General features: G+C 34.6%; 1 protein-coding gene across 5 annotated transcripts in view; it reads right to left on the bottom strand.

Annotated features, from left to right (window-relative positions):
• Positions 1 to 19,036, bottom strand: part of ARHGAP29 (Rho GTPase activating protein 29) — a 62,788-nt gene that overhangs the window by 26,377 nt on the left and 17,375 nt on the right. For 4 of the 5 annotated variants that reach the window (XM_032423261.1, XM_032423289.1, XM_032423280.1 and 1 more), the window contains 10 exons: positions 18,081 to 18,215; positions 8,148 to 8,244; positions 7,709 to 7,781; positions 5,288 to 5,336; positions 4,663 to 4,800; positions 3,713 to 3,777; positions 3,179 to 3,289; positions 2,994 to 3,074; positions 2,594 to 2,782; positions 1,718 to 1,855 (listed from right to left, as the gene is read on the bottom strand). In XM_032423261.1, coding sequence (XP_032279152.1) covers positions 1,718 to 1,855; positions 2,594 to 2,782; positions 2,994 to 3,074; positions 3,179 to 3,289; positions 3,713 to 3,777; positions 4,663 to 4,800; positions 5,288 to 5,336; positions 7,709 to 7,781; positions 8,148 to 8,244; positions 18,081 to 18,215 — 1,076 coding nt within the window. Of the gene's footprint in view, positions 1 to 1,717; positions 1,856 to 2,593; positions 2,783 to 2,993; positions 3,075 to 3,178; positions 3,290 to 3,712; positions 3,778 to 4,662; positions 4,801 to 5,287; positions 5,337 to 7,708; positions 7,782 to 8,147; positions 8,245 to 16,324; positions 18,038 to 18,080; positions 18,216 to 19,036 lie in introns of those variants that run through there. The other variant, XM_032423300.1, reaches the window with a different exon arrangement.

Genomic DNA, 19,036 nt, shown 5'->3' with positions numbered 1-19,036 from the left:
AAACCTCAACCTATATTTCACACCTTATATAAAAATTAAGTCAAAATAGATCATATATCAATGTCAAACTATAAAATTTTTAGTAGAAAACATAGAAGTCTTTGTGACCCTGAAACTCTCTTAGCTATAATATGAAAAGCATGACACATAAAAGAAGAAATTGATAAGTTAGATTCCATCAAAATTATAACCTTTTTTCCCCTGAAACAAACTGCTAAAAGACTAAAGAGAAGTTTCAGACTGGAAGACAAAATACGCAAGCTCAATAATAAGAAAACAAACAAATCAATTTAAAAAAATTGACAAAATAGAGACTGCAAATAAGTCCTTGAAAAGATGCTCAATATCATTAGTCACTCCAGAAACACAAATTAAAACAACTACCACTACACACATATTAGAACAGTTAAAATATAACAACAACCAGCAAGTATTGTCAAGGATGCAGAACAATCGGAACTCATATTACTGGTTAGAATGAAAATGTTACGGCCATTCTGGAAAACAATTTGGCAATTTCTTATAAAGTTAAACAGACATTTACCATAACATCCAGTAATCTCACTCCTAGGTGCTTACCCTAGAAATATGAAAACTTATGTTCATGCAAAAACTTGTATACAAATATTCACAGCAGCTCTATATTCACAATCACCAAAAACTGGAAACAACAGATGTCCAACTGATGAATGGATAAACACTGCGGTACATTCATATAATGGAATACTATTCAGCAATAAAAAGAAATGAACTATTGATACAGGCATAACATTGATGAATCTCAAAGACATTATGCTGAGTAAAAGAAGCCGGTCCCCAAGTCACATACTATAGGATTCCATTTATGTGACACTCTGGAAAAGATCAAGCTATAAAGACGGAGAACATATCAATATTTGCCAGGGGTTTAGGGGTGGGTAGAGAATTTGACTACAAAGGGGCAGCATGAACAAAATTTTTTGGAGTGATGGAATTCTTCTGAATCCTGATTGTGGTTACACAAATTTATACATGTGTTAAAACTTGTGAAATGTACATCAAAAAAAGGTATTTTATATATAAACTTTTTATAAAAGTCATTTTAAAGAGACAAATGAAAACCCTTGAGGGAAGGATGCGTTTTTGTTTTGTTTTTTAAGATTTTATTTATTTATTTGAGAGAGAGTGAGAGAGAGCACGAGAGGGGAGAGAGTCAGAGGGAGAAGCAGACTCCCCACTGAGCGGGGAGCCCGATGTGGGACTCGGTCTTGGGACTCCAGGATCATGACTTGAGCTGAAGGCAGTAGCTTAACCAACTAAGCCACCCAGGTGCCTGCGTTGTTTTTTTTTAATAAGTCACTGGGTTTAATTTTAATATTTAGTTTACTCAAATTTTGAAGAACCGATCTCATAGTGCTGAAAGAAGTTTCAACAGTCAAATCCATTTTGTCAACCAAGCCAAGAAAGACAGTGGCTTAGAGGCGATTTCAAACTCTCAGACTTCAATTCTAATTGGACAAATCATCGATCCACCAGGTGAGGGACCAGATAAAAAATGTAACTCAAAGCATTTACCACTATTAAAAGCTGAAAGTCAATTTCCAAACTCCAAATGTTGCATTAATCTCAGAAATTAAATCCCTTAAGAATCATAACTCATCAAGCATCCCTCTTCCCTTCTGCAGATATTTAGACCCTTTTTTGCCCCGGCCTTCAAAATACTGAACAAAATACTTACAGCTTTAAGGGTAAGATCACACTGAAAAACAAGTTTCTGGAGTTGTGTTAAAATTTCTCTTTTGGTATTTTCTAGATCATTTCGTCTCTCTTCAACATTTGTCACACAAACTTTGTAGAGTTCATTTGCTTCTTCTACCTTTAAGAATATCACAGAAAAAAAAAATAACACTGATCACTAGAATTTATATTTTAAAACAAATACTTATTATAATAAAACTCAATGGAAATAATTAAAAAGACTTTTTGCATAAAAAGTATGAAATAGTCTGTTTTAAATAGAATATTTCTAAAGATAACAATTTGTTCTGGTCAGTGACTCAGGCACTTGACTTTAATGGATAGTATACTGTCTACAAGATAAATGACTACTTCTATTTAACAGCCTTTTCTATTTATATTCACCATTTTCTACATAATCTTACAGAATTCATCAAATTATATGTCATAAGCAATATAAAGCTCCAGCCTAGCTTTGCTATCAGGTACTAGAATTAGCACACATATACACCCAGTTGCCTCAAAGGTGAACTTCCTGAACAATGAAGTAAAAAATATTAAACTACTGCCTTCTCTAAGATACTTTTTCAGAAACAAAACCAAAGATTTAAAAGATAAGCAAAAATCTCTTAGTATACTGGTTCTCAAAGTGTGGATCCCCATCACCACCAGCAGCAGCATCACCTGGGAACCTGTCAGAAGTGCAAGTTGTTTGGGGCCAACCCTAGAGCTACTGAATCAGACACTCTGGATGTGGGGCCCAGTAGCCTGTTTTAACAAGCCTTCCAGGCAACCCTGATGCATGCTAACATTTGAGAACTGAAGCCTTAGCAGATTATTGCTAATTCAACTTGCAAATAACAACAAAGATGGTTACTTTCTGAAGAGCTTCCTCTTCAAGCCTTCGCTTTTTTTCTAGCTGCTTGTTGAGATTTTTTACTAATCCACCACTTGAGCACAGATGCTCCTCTTCTGCACGAAACATGGAAGATTTTGCCTTTTCATACTCATCTTGACGTTGCATGCATAACAATTTTGCCTTTTTAAGAGCAGTCTCTGTTTCCAGCTACACAGGAAAAAAAAAAGACTATTAAATACAGAATAAGAAACAAACCCTAATGTATAAGTTTCATTAGCATATTCAACAAGATAGTTAAAACAAGCATTTTAGAAAAACTATAGAGTAAGGTATGCATCTTCCAGGGTGTATGCTTACATACTGCAGATGATTTCAGATGTTCACAAGTAGGTAGATGAAACTCCATTATAATACTCACCATTTTATTTTGTTCCTGTTTCCAAAGTTCTTTTATTTCTTTCCTTTGTTTTTCCATTTCATTTTTCCTCCCAAGTAGAGGCTGTCAAGGGTATTTCAAAACAAGAAAGAAAAAAAAAGCTGTTTTCTAAAGGTATGATGTTGTTAACAAAAAAAAAAAAGTGTATTATACACATAAATTTTTACCTGCACAAATTTGTTGGCTTGGAGTGCTGCAATTGTCTGTTGTAAAAGGTGACTGTTCTTTATATCATTAAGAAGAGCACTGGCAAATAGAGACTGCAGTGGCATAAACTCCTAGAATTTAAAATCGAAAAATAAATTTTCCAATGGAAATAGCACTAGAGTTCTAGATCCCCCCCAACTATTCTTCTTCAGAGGGAGAAATTTTAAGTTTAGACATTTTCTGCAGACAAATGACTAGTCATAAAGATGACTATATGAGGAGGTACTGAAGAATATTAATTATAAAACTAGGCAGGCAAGACTAGTGGCTAACAAAACAATCAACATTTGTATAAAATTGTGAATTTCCTAGTTTTTTTCCATAATGGGTCTCCACGTTAAGTTTAAAAGGTCTTTATTTTGCCCAGCCAAAAGTTCAGCATTTCACTTCTTTCCTATATTTAGCACACAAGTTTCTGACTTCACAAGGCACTATCATGAGCTCATCTAGGTAACCTCCTTGTCCAATGCCCTAGGAGGTCACTGAACACTTACCTGCATTCCAATGTTACTTCTAGTTGCCTCTGCCAACTTGACAATGTTTCTAGTGGACTCCAATTCTGAAAAGGTCAAAGAAAACATCAGAAGGTAAATTAACTTCTTTTTCCCCTCCATACTCTAAAATTATTTGTGATTCCCAAATTAAAGAGTGAGCACACATACTAGTCTGCATCATATGATACTGTGATTCTTATCCAGAGTGCTCATCGAAACCAACTAGGAAACTTTCAAAATATACATGCTTGGCCTCACTTCTCTTGGAGATGGGACCTAGGCCTGTGTATTGCCCTTTTATAAGGTTATTCAGGTGATTCTGATGGGCAGTCCCTATTTAAAGCAAATAATTTTGTAGAAAGACACAGGATTTGGGTAAATCCTATATTCTTCCAGTTAGTGCTATATAATCCTATGCAAATCTGCTATCCGACCTTAGGCAAGTCTTGTTTGCCCGAGCTGTAAAATGGGAATAATTCTTTTCTTGCTTTCTTTCCAGGGTTTTGGTAAGGATTAAATGAGGTACAGGATATGAAAGTATTTTGTCAATACAAGTATTTTGTAAAACACTGGGAAAATACTAGCTATTAAGATATTACCATGGCTGGTGCTCATACACCTATTGTTGCTTTTATTTCTTTTAACCATATTATCTGATTGCATTTCTTTTTGCCCAATGGAGTATGACTTCCTTAAAGGCAAAGACAGTGTACTATTTGTCTTTGTGTCCCCAGATCAAGTGGTTGGCCCACAGTAATGTTCAATAAGTACATTTATTGTAAGAAGAGTCTTTCCTATTTCAAGAAGAGAAAATGGACAATGATTTTATTCACTACAATGAAGCAGCTACTAATTTGGAATCATATTAGTCATCGTCTGTAGAAAATGAATTGCAAACAATTTAGTTCTTACACTCCAAAGTTAATCAGATGCCCCAAAGGGCAACTCACCCAAGTTAAGCTTCTTTTCAACCCATGAAACTATGTTCTTGGTATATTTTGACCATGTTTTAGCATAAGACAAAGCCAATTCTACAGAATCAGTGTTCTTCAATAGCACGCTGTCTAGTTCTATAGGAGAAAAATTTCCTGAAAATAAAAATATCAAGTATATATTAAATATCAGCACATAACTCTAAACAAAGAAGCATTCAAATCCTAAGATGTTCTTCAATGAAAACTGTTTAAAAAAAATACAAGTGACAAATTTAGAATTAAAGGTCACAGTTTAAACTTAAAATGGTTTCAAATTATATTTTTTATCTTAATACGTATTTCTATTATTCATCAAGTTATAAACCCTATATAATTCTTGATCAGTCTCTATATTATCTATTTATGCTAGCAGGTTTTTTTTCTTAAGTTTTTATGCAAAATTTTATACATCATTTTGTGTTAAAAATGAATACTTAGGTTACTGAGCAAGAAGAGATTAAGTAATTCAAAACATGTATTGAAAGTAACTGCATGGGGTTGGGGAGTGATTAAAAAAAAAGAAGAAAGAAAAGAAAGAAAGAAAGGAAGGAGGGAACTGCAAAAAATTTGACTAAGATTGTAAGTACCTCAAAAGCATTACCTTTCTCGTTGGATGAGTCCACTGATTCCACGGAAACATTTTCAAAAGACTTACAACATGGAAGAAAACAAATTTAAGATTAGAGCAGAAGATAACAGATCTTTGCTTCAGAAATTTTTCACTCTAATTTGTTATTGTGACATAATTCCTGTTAAAGAATTTCAAGTATTTAGAACTCAAAGGGCCTAAGAAATCTGTTTAAATGCTACTACATCTTACAAGAATTACATACCTTTTTACAACTGCAGTTCTCAAAATCCAAGAATAAACAACCTCATTGTTTACTAACAGCATTAGTTAACATTAATAAATCCATTCAAAACTTTAAATAATTCTGCAGATTTCAAAAATATTAGTCAGGAAGTTATAGAAACAATCTAAATAGATTATCACTTAAACTGAAGACAAAGACCTGTTTCTTCCAGCCATCTTTTACCGTTTTATCATATGACAAAAGCATTTCTCTGAAAGTCTAGTGGACAACTTAGTGCAGAACTTTCTATGATGATGGAAATGTTCTGTATCTGCACTGTCCAGTAAGGTAGATACTAGTTACATGTGGCTATCTGAGCATATGAAAAGTGGCTAATGTAAATGTAATGTAACGTATATTTTCCATTTTATTTATTTTAATTAAGTTTAAAGAGCTACATGTGTCAAGTGGCTACCTTACTGGACAGTGCAGGAGAACATATCTACCAAAATTGTGAGATCTTAAACAAATGTGATCTCTTTGGTTGGGCAATACAGACTATGCAGGGATTCAATGCAAAAGGGATCAAAGAGACCTGGGTTTGAAGTCCAGCTCTATCACTTAGTAGCTGTATGACACTGGGCTATATATTTAGGCTGAACTTTGGTTTGCCCTTCTGTAAGATGGGGATAAGAACACTACTTTCATAAGGCTCCTTTAAGGCTTAAGATGATATAGGCTCAGCATAGGGCATGGTACATAATAAACACTATTAAATAAATGGCAATTATTACTTAAAGTATTTTTCAAAACTCTTCACCAAAGTAGTTTTATTAGTAGCATTATATCATCATGGACTTTTAAAGCTCAATCTCTAGGGTTAATTAAAAACTGCAAGAAGGAAAATAAGGTGCAAAAGAAAAAAAGGAAAAGTATTTTCGTATTAAGAATTAGTGTAATATGTGCACATAATAGAGCCAACAGGAACAGGAAATATGATTCACACCTAAAATTTTAATTCTTCAGAGCCTTGTCACAGATATAATATTATTATATCTTTTAAATTAGTAGTATGTTTGAAAAGATAAAATTGAAGAAAAATTATAAACAATAGCAAAATATTTAAGGATCTTAAAATTCTTCATTACTGATATGGTTTATACACTATCCTTGATTCATCAACGGATGACTTCAGAAATAGTCAATTGTTTTCTCATTATTATAGTACATATAACAAATGTTTCAATTAGTCATTCATATTTTGTATCATTTTAAGAAAGACCTGCAATTTTTATATTACTTTGATATAACACAAATACTTGGCACATTTCCAAATATTTGTTGACCTCCTTCTGGATTTGAACATCCTTAAAAAGAAATTATTAACGTATGTCTCTACTGCAGTTTTTAAAAATAGCTTGCATTTAGTGAAAAAATTTTAGTCAAATAAAAATATTACTACTATAAGTCTTTAAAGCAATATTCTACAAACATTCTTCATGTTCTATTATTTCAGGGCAATTTTTCTTTAAATTGGGAATCGGGGGCTGCCTGGGTGGCTCAGTAGGTTAAGCGACTGCCTTTGGCTCAGGTCATGACCCTGGGGTCCTGGGATCCAGCCCCTCATCAGGCTCCCTGCTCAGCAGGGAGTCTGTTTCTGCTCCTCCCTCTGCCCCTCCCCGGCTCATGTGCTCTCTCTTGCTCTCTCTCTCAAATAATTAAATAAAATCTTTTAAAAAAAATGAACTGGGAATCAGAACTGCAATCCTCTAACATACTGCTCTTAGGGAGAATGAGGACCTACAGCCTATTTATAAGTGATTCATGGTAATAAACTATAGGATGTGTGAAAAGATTAATACCCTCTTTACTTCTTGTGTTATTTTTCTAAGTTTCCACCAGTCTTTAAGAACTGTGACAATGTCAGGAGAGAAAAATGGTTAAGAATTACTTACTAAAATTTTGGACCATATGACACAGATTCATTACATAGGACACCATAAAACTATCAGATATATTCTTTTAAAATGATAGATCCACTTAGAAAGTGTAATTAAATTTTTGCTCCAGAAACTGACCATAAATTATCATATTTAAAATGAAGTGATCTGTTTTTCTTGCTCAACTCGAAAACTATCAAAGACTAATGCTGAGATTAAGATCAGGAAATTATTGAAATATTAAGTTAAAAATATTAAAGTCTCTGCTTTCAGACAAACTTGGCCTACCTTACTTTCCCGAGAAACAGGCAGTCGCAATAATGAATCATTGCCTACATCTCCCATAAGGAAGTTTGTCAGGCTATCCAGGGAAGTTAAAAAAAAAAAAAAGAAATAAAAAGAAGTCATTACATTGCTCTGTCACAGGCTTCACATTCAACATGTCATCTAGAATAAATTTTTTTAAGAACCTTAGAAATAAACTCCTAGGAATCTATTCACATAAACCACATAGTCACTTGCAAGTGGATGCTGCTTCTGAACAGCTACACAGACACTGCTGAATATAGTAACAAAACAATAATGAAATAATGAATGTATTTTTTTCCAGTGTTGTGATAATATTTTGTATTGGTTAATACTTTACTTTCCATGTATCTACTAAATTATATGACATATTCTGAGACTCCCAGGCCCAAATTTCTTTAAATGACAGTCCTCTACTTACATATTCCCAAAGGTAAAGGCCAAGGTCTCAATGGAAGAAAACACTTCTCTGAAGAGATCGTTTTTGTTTTCTTCATTAACTTCTGTGAAGTTCACAGCTACAGGGAAAGGTTGGTTACAATAAATGAGGAAGAAAATATTTTAAACTACATTTATACGAAGTCATTTAACCTCTTAAAAGTTCACCATTACTTCTAGAAGCATTAAAAGATTAGGAAACTGAAAAATCTAATACACAAAATGAATATGATGTTCAAGTTCTTTAAAGAAATCATACAAAAGAATCAGCTTGCATACAAGTGGCTGGCATTCTAAACCTACTACTCCATGCATTACATAATTTGACACATCTAAAAAGTGACACAATGTGAAATCCATCCGTCTCAGAGTCACAGAATCCATGTTACATCAGACCTCTCATTAAAAGCACTCTGTGCTATTTTCTCTTGCTTACTGCTTTATGGCATTTGTAAAAATAGCTAAATGCACTGCGGCCCACTTTAGTCAAATGAAATATATTTTTCACTAGGAATTACCAATAATTGAAGTCAAATATACATGTGACATAACACAAATCCTATATACAAAGCATATCACATAAACACCCAATGCTTTAGAAAATTTAAATTCCTATTTATTTATAGCCTTATTTCTTACAGGCTCTTAGGCTCTGAGGTCCATGTTAATTGATATATATTGCTGTCTCTTGTTTGCCATAGGGATATTCTAACATTCTGCATTTTGCTAAAGCAAATTGTGAAATATAACTGAAAAAGTTTTCTTATTCTAACTTCTTCTCTATGCGCTTTTGTTAAAAGCCCAGATACAATTTACCAAGACAAAATCTGAAGGTGGAATTGGCAATTTTTTTAAAAGTAACTGCTTCTACTCAGGGTGAGTTTAAGGAGCAACTGGCTCCCTGTTTCCCATCCTCCCTAGGATCCTTGCCAATAAAGGGAAGGTAGACAGAGCAAGTGAAGAGGAAGCCATCCTTTGCTTTAAAACAAGCTGTTTTGAAGTTTAGCTGCACAGCAGAATTACCTAGGGAGTTTTAAAAACAAAAATCTGGGTCCTACCACCAGAAATTCAGATTTCACAAGTCTGGTGGAGCATAGCTATTTGTTCAAAAGCTCTCTCAGGTGATTCTAGTGTACAACTAGGGTGGAAAATGCTTGCAGGAAAGCAAGAATTCCTAAGCCAGGATGAAGGAAGCCTCAAGCCTCTAAACCTCATGAAATTACAATCAAGCTTTTACATGGATAAGCCTTTGTAGACATGAGGGGCTAAGGGCCACATCTTTCATCAGATTCTTCTAAATATCGCTGATACAAGCAAAAAGAAAAACTTTAAGAACCACCATAAATAATTTTAAAGCTATTTTTGGACTTCTGCTCTAGCCAAGATGGAAAAACAGGTTTACACTTCTGCCTGAAACAATCAAAAGAAACTCGTACAAAATATATGAAATAAAAATTTTCAAGACACTGGCTATAAGGCAACAAAAGACAAGAATCTTGACAGACAAGAAACGAACATGGTAAGCTCTACAATGGCCCTAGCTTAGTGCCTAACATCACACAGGGTAGACTTCCCAGTTAAAGAAACTACTATAGATAAAAGTCATTTTGTAATAATGAAGGAGTCAATTTATCAAGAGGACATAACAATTCTATACATTTATGCACCTAATAAACAACTTCAAAATGCATGAAGCAAAATCACAATGAGAAATAGACAAATTTACAGTTATAGCCAGAGATTTCAATAGCCTTCTGTCAATAATTGACAGAACATGGTATATGGAAAATCAGTAAGAATATGGAAGACTTCAACAATACTATCAGACTCCCCTACCAGATGGACATTTGTAGAACACTCCATCCAGTAACAGCAGAATGCATGTCTTTTCAAGTACACCCTGAATATTTGCCAAGATAGACCATATTATAAAACAAGTCAAAATGGGTTTAAAACGATTTAAACCAGGCAAAGGATGTTCTGTGACTAGATGGAATGAAATTAGAAATAATGGAAAGATCTTTGGAAAATCCCCAGATACCAGGAAACTAAAATAACACACTTCTTAATAACCCATGGGTCAAAGAAGAGAAAGGGAAATTAGAAAGTGTTTTGAACACAATGAAAATGAAAACACCACATATCAAAATTGTTGAAAGGGGGCTGCAGGAAGGCGCCGAAAGGAAGGAGTACCAAGGGGCATCCATTATCTGGATTGGGACAGTTTCACAAGGTTTTTTATGTCAAAATTGATCAAACTGTATCCTTTAAATATATGTACTTCATTGAATATCAATTATACCTCAAGAAAGCTGCTTTAAAAATCTCACTGGAACGTAAACTTTAAATAGTAATTTATAATGTCTATTTACAATAACTTATAACCAGCAAAAATGTATAGCCTACTTATATTTCCTAACCTGTTAGACTTTAAAGAAAAAAGCACCTTATAACACTACTGCAAATTCTGTAATTATTCTTTCTCTTTCTTACCTATTTCTTTCGTAGCCCTAAACATGACTGGGAGATTTAAAAAGTAGTAATTGTGAATCGCAAAAAGACAATTATTTGAACCATCTTCCTTCTTTATCTTCATCCTTACTTGAATGAGGTTACAGCCATCAAATGACAATTACTATTATTGCCCTTGCCTCCAATTCAAAACAGTCCTATATTCCTAATATCTTTTCTCTTTTTTGCTTCTGCTCAGTGTTTCAAAGAAAAGTCTTTGGCTCCTTTCCAGTAATAAATCTTTCCACTCATTCCTGCATTCTCCAAATCCTATGCCACCTCCCTCCGTAGCTTTATTATCTCCCACTCAATTGACATTATTTTTTCTTATGCTACTAACATACTCAAATCTTTCCTCGGTGAAAAAACTTTTATTTTACCGTATTTCCTCTTAAAGCTACCATCCAACTTTTTTTTTTTTAACTGCCAAACCTCTATAAATGGGTCATGACAAAATTCACCAGGATTTGGCTTTTCATCTAGTCTAATGGTTATCAGAGGTTGAAAAACTTTGTGTAAAGGGCTAGATAGCAAGTATTTTAGACTTTTCAGGACATACGGTATGTTGCAACTATTCCTAAAGAAACCATACATAAATGAATGAGATATGGTGATACATTAATGAATAAGAGTGGCTGTGCTCCAGTAAAACTTTATTTATAAAAATAGGCAGCAGGCCAGATCTGGCCCACCAGAAACAGTTTGCTCAGCCTGGTTAAGAGGATGGGTTCTGAAGCCAGTGTGCCTAGGTTAAATTCTTTTTTTTTTTTTTTAAGATTATATTTATTTACTTGGGAGAGAGAGAATGAGAGCACGAGTGAGAGAGAGCACGAGAAGGGGAGCAGAGGCAGAGGGAGAAGCACACTCCCCGCTGAGCAGGGAGCCCGATGCGGGACTCGACCCCAGGAACTCAGGATCATGACCTGAGCTGAAGGCAGACGCTTAAACAACTGAGCCACCCAGGCGCCCTGCCTAGGTTAAATCTTAAACTCTGTCTCCTACTAGGGACTTAACACAACTGCTCTGTGCCTCAGTCTCCTCACTCATAAAGTGGGGACAACAATATGTATTTTGAGAACTGCTATGAAAATGGAATGAACTTAGAACAGAGCCTGTTACAAAGAAAATGCTCAATAAATGTTAGTTATTATTTTCACTCAAAACCACTTAACAACACTGCCAACAAAAACCTATTAGTCAAACTTAGATGCATTTTTTCTTCTGAGTTTTCATCCTACTTGTCCATTCTACAACTCTCAACAGCTTTACCACTTAATACATATGCAACCTTGGACAAATCTCTCTATGTCCCAGCTTCCTTATATGCAAAATGGGAATTGACAGAATAACAGTATTGACCTGAAAAATCTGCTGTGAGGATTAATGGGATAATCCATGCAGAGTTTAACAGTGTCTGGCATAGAGTAAGTACATCCTCAATAATGTCTGCTATTATTACTGCAAATATTAACCACTTTCTTCCACCTTGAAATATTTTGCACTCTTAGAAGCAACGTGTTATAGTAACTAGATAACGTGGGGCTTCAGAGTTTCGGACCTAAGTTCGAATCTAACCTTTGCTACTTCCTGTGTTATTCTGAATACATCACCTCACTGCAATTTCTTCATCTGTAAAATGGCGTATCACTGAAAGAAATGACTGAGAAAACAAATGTAAAGCACCTAGAGTACAGTGCTTGGTAGTTAGTAACATGAGTGCTCTCATGTTCTGTGTATCTATCTATTGACAATTTTACTTTATATAGTCATACCCACCCAGCCTGCAGTTCTCTTCGGCAAAATATAGTCATCCCCACCCAGCCTGCAGTTCTCTTTGGCTTTCCTCTCTACACATTATCCCCACAGAACTGTATCCACTTTTATACCTTTGAAGGAAATGAATCCTTAAAACTACCTGTCTAGTTCTCACCTCTGAGCTCCAGATCCACATTTCCAATGGTATGTTTGATATATTCTTTCTCCTACTTCCCAGGCTTTACCTAAACACCAGCATTACAACCTCAACATGTCCTACCTGAACCCTATCCTCCCTTCTATTCTGCCCTGCAAGCCTACTCTTTTCTATATATTCCTTAGCTCATTATCTTTGCTTTCAAAATACCTCTAAAACATTTCTTCTTCCTTTCCTTGAGAGCTTGTTTGGAGGTTCTAGCAGGGGAGCGCAGCTGCTCGTATACCCTTGACCGAAGAACGGTCCTCCTCTACCGGGGAAGGTCGTCCTCTTCAACCAAGCGCGCAGCTTCGGGAGGGACACACATGGAGCGGCAAGGGAGGAAGGGGACACCCGCCTAGCCAGCCAGATCAGCTGAATCAACCCTGGTGATCAATGGGGTGACAGATGTCGCAGCCAGATCGCCCTCACATCCTTCTTCTTCCTTTCCATTCCCACTGCCATTTAGTTCAAAAGGCCATATTTTACCTGTAGTCTGGATTATTTAACAACCTGCTAATTGGTGTTGCTGTCCCCACTCTCTTCTCTCTATTAGCCATTCTTCAAAATGGCATCAAAATTTTGCTCACGGTTTAAGTAACTGTCTCCCTTGGGCTCCCTGTTAATTCACAACAATAAGCACTAAGACACATTTAGTATCTCTTTAAGAAATCACATGAATAGCTTTCATACATAGCATCTATTAGTGACTTTCAAACTTTGACCACAACCTTCAGTAAGAAATACATATTATATCATGACCAAGTATACCATACACATATAATAGCTATTAGTTATATAACACCTATGAAGTTTCAAAACATCCTTAAGTCTTATACAATGAGTGTTGCATTCTGATTTTTCTTTTCTATTCTCTTTCATATTTTAAAACGCTGGTCACAATCCACTAACTTATGTCATAAATCAGGGCCCACAGTTTGCAAACCACTGAATTAAAAGATATAATGTAGGCAAATTTTCATCATATGCATGGGGAAAAAATGTTTAGGGGAAAAACCAAAATGCAGTAAGGCTTACAAATTGAAAATTTTAAGTTGCTTCTGAGAAACACAAAAGACAATTTGAAGAAATGAAATGCATACTATACTCTCAGAAATGCTAAATATGTAACTTCTCCCTAATTTATAAATTTAATTAGAAGTTTATAAATTTATAAATTTTACTCATCGTCCTCAAAATACCAATAGATATTTTTTGGAATTTAGATAAGCCAATTCAAAAGTCCTGATGAGAAAATAAAATCCTGAATAAAAAGAGTAACAGAAAGAGGAGTTACCCCTACCAGCTACTAAAACATACTATACAACTACAATAAAGATAGTGTGGTATTGGCACATGACTAAACAAATCAATGGGACATAAAATAAGGTCCAAAAATAGATATAAATATATATGACAGTTTAATGTATTTATGATAAAAATGGCATCTCAGATCAATGGGGAAAAGATGAATTATTTGAAAAATAAGCTAGACATGTAGACATTCTAGAATGTATCAAGGACTTAAATTTAATAAATGACATCATGAAAACATTAAATGAAAACACACTGGAGAATGCTATTATAATCTCAGAGCAGGGAAGTCCTTCCTAATACCTGAAACCCAAGAACCATAAAAAAGACTGATAGATTTAAATGCAAAAATAAAATACCATAAGCAAATCAAAAGATAAAGAAAATGTGCAACTTACATCAAAGATTAAGGGTAAATTTCACTTACACAGAGTTTCTACAAATCAGTACTAGAAAAAAAAGGTCAACCATCAAAAAAAAAACATGAGTAAAGGGTCAACTCACATAAAAGGATGTACAAATGGCTCTAAAACATATGAAAACATACTCAATTGCACTCAAAATGAGGGAAATGCAAGTCAATCTATACTGAGATGCCAATTTTTACTATCAGACTGGGTGACAAAGCTTGGTAACCAGCTCTGTTGGCAAAGGTGCAGTAAATCAGCCTTTTCAGCACTGCTATCAGAATGGCAGAACCACTGCAGAGGTTATTTAGCAATATAAAAAAAATAAATACAAATGAACATGGTTATTCATCAAAGCATTATTTGTAATAGAAAAAAAATGGAAATAATCCAAATATCCATTAGTGAATTGGTAAAATAAATTATAGCACATGAGCATAACAGATTACCATGCAGCTTTGAAAAAAAAAAACAAATCACAACAAAAGAATTAGGGAATTCTTTATGTATAGAACATAACTCAGAACAATGAGCAAGGAGCAGAATGCTACCATTTGTGTAAAAAAGAGAGCAAAAAAAAGAACATATTGTATTGTTTATATATGCATAATATGTCTCTAGAAAGATACACAAAAATCCAGCAATAGTTGCTGCTTATCTAGGTAAAGGAAAGGGTAGCTAAGCATCTGAGGTAGGAAAGACACTTCACTGCTAAATACTCTTTTATGCCATTTGCATTATAAACCATTTCAATGTATTGCCTATTAAAAAATTAAGTTTTCAAAACAGAAAGAAGATACAAAGCTTCTACAATTTTAGATGCATAATTAAAGCTTGTGTTTCTTTTTTGTCAATTTTTCAATATAGGGCAAAATACAGATCACGAAAAACCTAAATAAATGGTCGTATTAATTTAAATTACAAATAAGATTGACTAAAATAATTGTAAATAGTGAAAACACAAACACTTACGTACATAATAAATTACTGAGTGCTGAAGATGTCTTTTATCTACTTCAAAAATAAGCTGTATCTCTCTTACCATATTGCAAATATTTTGTCAGACTTAACTTCCTGCTTGGAAACAGGAGACACAGGAAATACAAATCACTACTAGAATGAATGGGGAAGAGCTTTTTTAAAAAAGTTTTTAATTTAATTTAAAGCTTTAAAATTACCTTTAAAAGGTAAATTCCATACTTTAAAAAAAAGAGGAGTCAAAAGATTCCAATTTTATTCCAATGCATTTATTATGCATAGGAAGTGGACAGACTTTATGCATCCACACCTACAGGAGCACAAACAAAATTATACCTCCCTGATTCTAAAGTGTTTTTTTTAATGTCTTGGTATATTTGCCAAATGCATCGACAGTTAAGATGTCCAGAGCAAGTCATGTCATCTTTGTTTTTGAAATGTAATCAGGGGCTTAAGACAAAATGATCTCCACATTCCGGAAGCTTTCTGATCCTAACGTACGATAGCTTTTTTTCTTTGAGCTTCCCCCATTTAAAATAGAAATAAAAAGGCACTTTAATAGGTTTTTGAAAATATTAAAATAGATAGCATATGCAAAACATCTAGACTGCCATAGAATAGATATTCAAAAATGGTTTCTACCTCCCCCTTGCCTTTCCAGGGTTTAAAAATTATCATTAAAAGAAAAAATTAAATAAGTTCTAATTTAACCTCGATTTTTCAGGTCACTGAATATTTTTCATTTTTAAACTCCCTTCGCTTAGACAGCCTCAACAATAAGAGTAAGGAGGAAAGGTTTTATTTAAAAACAGGAACTTATACCAACGAAAAGACAATTTTTAAATTTTCTAGTCTCATGGAGTCTTACTGAAACAGAGTAAGTTTAGGAACAACAGAGTAATCTTTTAAATTTCACCCAAACCAAAAGTAAAATGGTAACAATAATCCCAAAGGTAAAGACAGTCATAGTGGGAGATAATATTCAAAAGATAGCTTTACCTCAAAGGAAAAAAGATCTCCAAGGCAGCTGAGAGGCCACTTTCTTCAAGTCTGTTTCTGGAATGTGGACACCAACTATACCCAGGCACACTCCTTCCCCAGGACATCCTGACTGCACACAATAGCTACTGACAACAATTGAATGAACTGTGGTCGCTATTTCCAAGCATGGAAATTTTACTATCTATAGACGCAAATTTCCCTATCTAAGTTAAGTTAAATGGCACTTATAAACAGTCTATTTAAAAACAAATTTGGTTACTAAGCACATTTTTAAAAGTCACAACAAACTATTCATTTTTCCCATTTAAAGCCATCTACATGTGTTTCAATGCTTGAAACACAGAAAAAGAAAGAAACAAAGAAAAAGAACCACTCAGGTACAATAAATCTATGTCAAAAAGCAGGGGAAGTGGTTCTCAGGTATATGGACCATATTTTATTGACAGGTTTTTATTTTCTCCTCCTGCCTCATCCCTTGACACTTGCCCTTTGCCTTCTCTAGATAGGAATGTGTTCACCAACTGCACCAAGTTCTTCACATCCAGATTTCTTACAAAAGTGCTCTATGTCACAGTCCCCAACCTCCACACATTCTAACCCAGGAAATGCCCACCCGACCTTTGAGACTCAGAACAGGTAATTCCCCTCCCCCAAAAATCCTTTCCTTTCCTTATTCAACCCATGGTGAGTCACTTTCTATAGTTACTTTGCTTGAATTCAGATTACTTATCAGGGACATTTAACACTGACAATCACTTCCTAGAACCTCACACTTTTTAAACTCCATGACATCTTTCTCTAGACCATCTCCCTATTTCTTAGGTGTTTTTCAGGCTCCTCTATTTTCTCTTTGTCCCTGGGATCTCATACTCAGCCCACACTTACTCTGCATACTCTTGAGTTGGTGCCGTCCTCTTCCATTACCACCTACACACCAACAGCTCTCAAGTCCCCATCTTCAACTACAAACTTCACATTAATCCTCAACATTCCACCTGTCCTGTTTCATCAAACCAACATCCATCCCCTCTTCTGTAACAACCATATTCCACCTCTAGCACACTACAGCTTCTTAGATCAGACTGTCAGCCCACACCCAGCCCCTTATTTCTAATGATCTCCTAACTGAACCCCTGGCCTAATTCTTCTCAAATACTCCCTTCACCCTCAATCCTTTTTATACACTGCAGTCCAGAATAATCGATTCTAATAAAATATTTTTGGTGGCAAATCATTTCATTAGAGGATAAATCCCAATTCTTGGATCTTTAGCACATGTAATATACATATATGTGTGTGTGCATCCATATATAATTTTATTTTTCTTTTTCACATTAAAAAAAAGATCCCAATTAAGTTTTTTTCTCTGTTTGGCTCCCTCCTTTAAGCGGAGTCACTACAAATGGCCATTTTCCAGCAACAATTGTCCTTACAAAACAACTGACATTTAAACTTTTTGAGTTTTTTGAAAGAGTGCATGCTCTTTTGAAGTAGGTTTTAACTGTCAGTTGTTTAGTTTATTTCAGTTATTATTTTTAAACTGCTTCCTGCCAAATGCAGTTTTAATTTTTGAAAGGAAGAGAGTTTTAGGTGTGACTTAGTGGGAGTATCTACATATTGAAGTATACATAATTTTTATTGATATACATACTAATGCCATGTGGGGAGGTGGTACTATAGTCATTATGGACCAAAATGTATGACTTAGATGCTTTTTGCCCATACCAACCGACTTTTAATACATCTTTCTTACCTTTTACTTTTGCAGTAAGGATTTCTGCAGCATTTTGAAGATCAACAGAATTGAGGTTCTGATGTTTATTCATTACAGATTTTAAAACACGGAGAAGTTCATCCAGACGTATATGAATGACTTCTTCACAGCAGTCTTAAAGAAAAAAGAAATTTATTTGTTTCCCAGACCAAGTTCCAGGAATGCAAACTATGAAAGACCATTTTGAAGCACACTTCAAATAAATAGAAGCAGTGGCCCCACAATGTTTGCCTACTATATGTTCCCTTGTATTTTCACCACCGCAATTAGTATATTCAATTTATACAGCCCTCAAAAAATCTATAATCATTTTAAGTCAGTAAGGATTTCACAGTTATGGTCAATTTAGTCCTACCTTTTTCAGTTTTCCCAGTCTAAATACGCTGTCCAGATTGTGCCTTCCTTCCCCGTCCCTACCTGTCTATCCCCAGCCTGCTCCGCTCATTTACACCAACTCTGGTCAGATGCACGCAGACATGATTTTATAATCCCTGGAAATAAGGTGGTCATATAATTTATCATCCAAACCAAAAAACTCTAAGCAAGTGAAAAGGGAAGTGCTGCTACTCCTGCCAGCACCAAGAGGCATATTCCTGGATCGCCATCCTAGGTATACAAAAAAGTATAATCATCCTAACTTTAAAACCCCTCAAGTAATCTTCAAAAGTCTGAAAAGACAACTACTTTAAATGCAATACCCTGATGCAATTTTCCTTTCTGTAAGCTTACATACAGCACTAGTGTTTAATAATAGTTAAATAATAATAGTTAATAATAGTTAACATTTTTTATATGCTTCCTGTGTGGTGGGTACTGTTAAAAGCACTTAAAAGCTATTATCTCATTAACTTTCACATCAATCTTATTAGGTAATTTTAAAATATCCATTGTGCAGATGAGAAAATTGAGGCACACCTAAGTTCACCAAGTTACTA

Source organism: Phoca vitulina, unplaced genomic scaffold, assembly GCF_004348235.1.
Source record: "Phoca vitulina isolate PV1807 unplaced genomic scaffold, GSC_HSeal_1.0 scaffold2, whole genome shotgun sequence".
NCBI lineage: Eukaryota > Metazoa > Chordata > Mammalia > Carnivora > Phocidae > Phoca > Phoca vitulina.
This window is presented reverse-complemented; position numbering and strand designations above follow the sequence as displayed.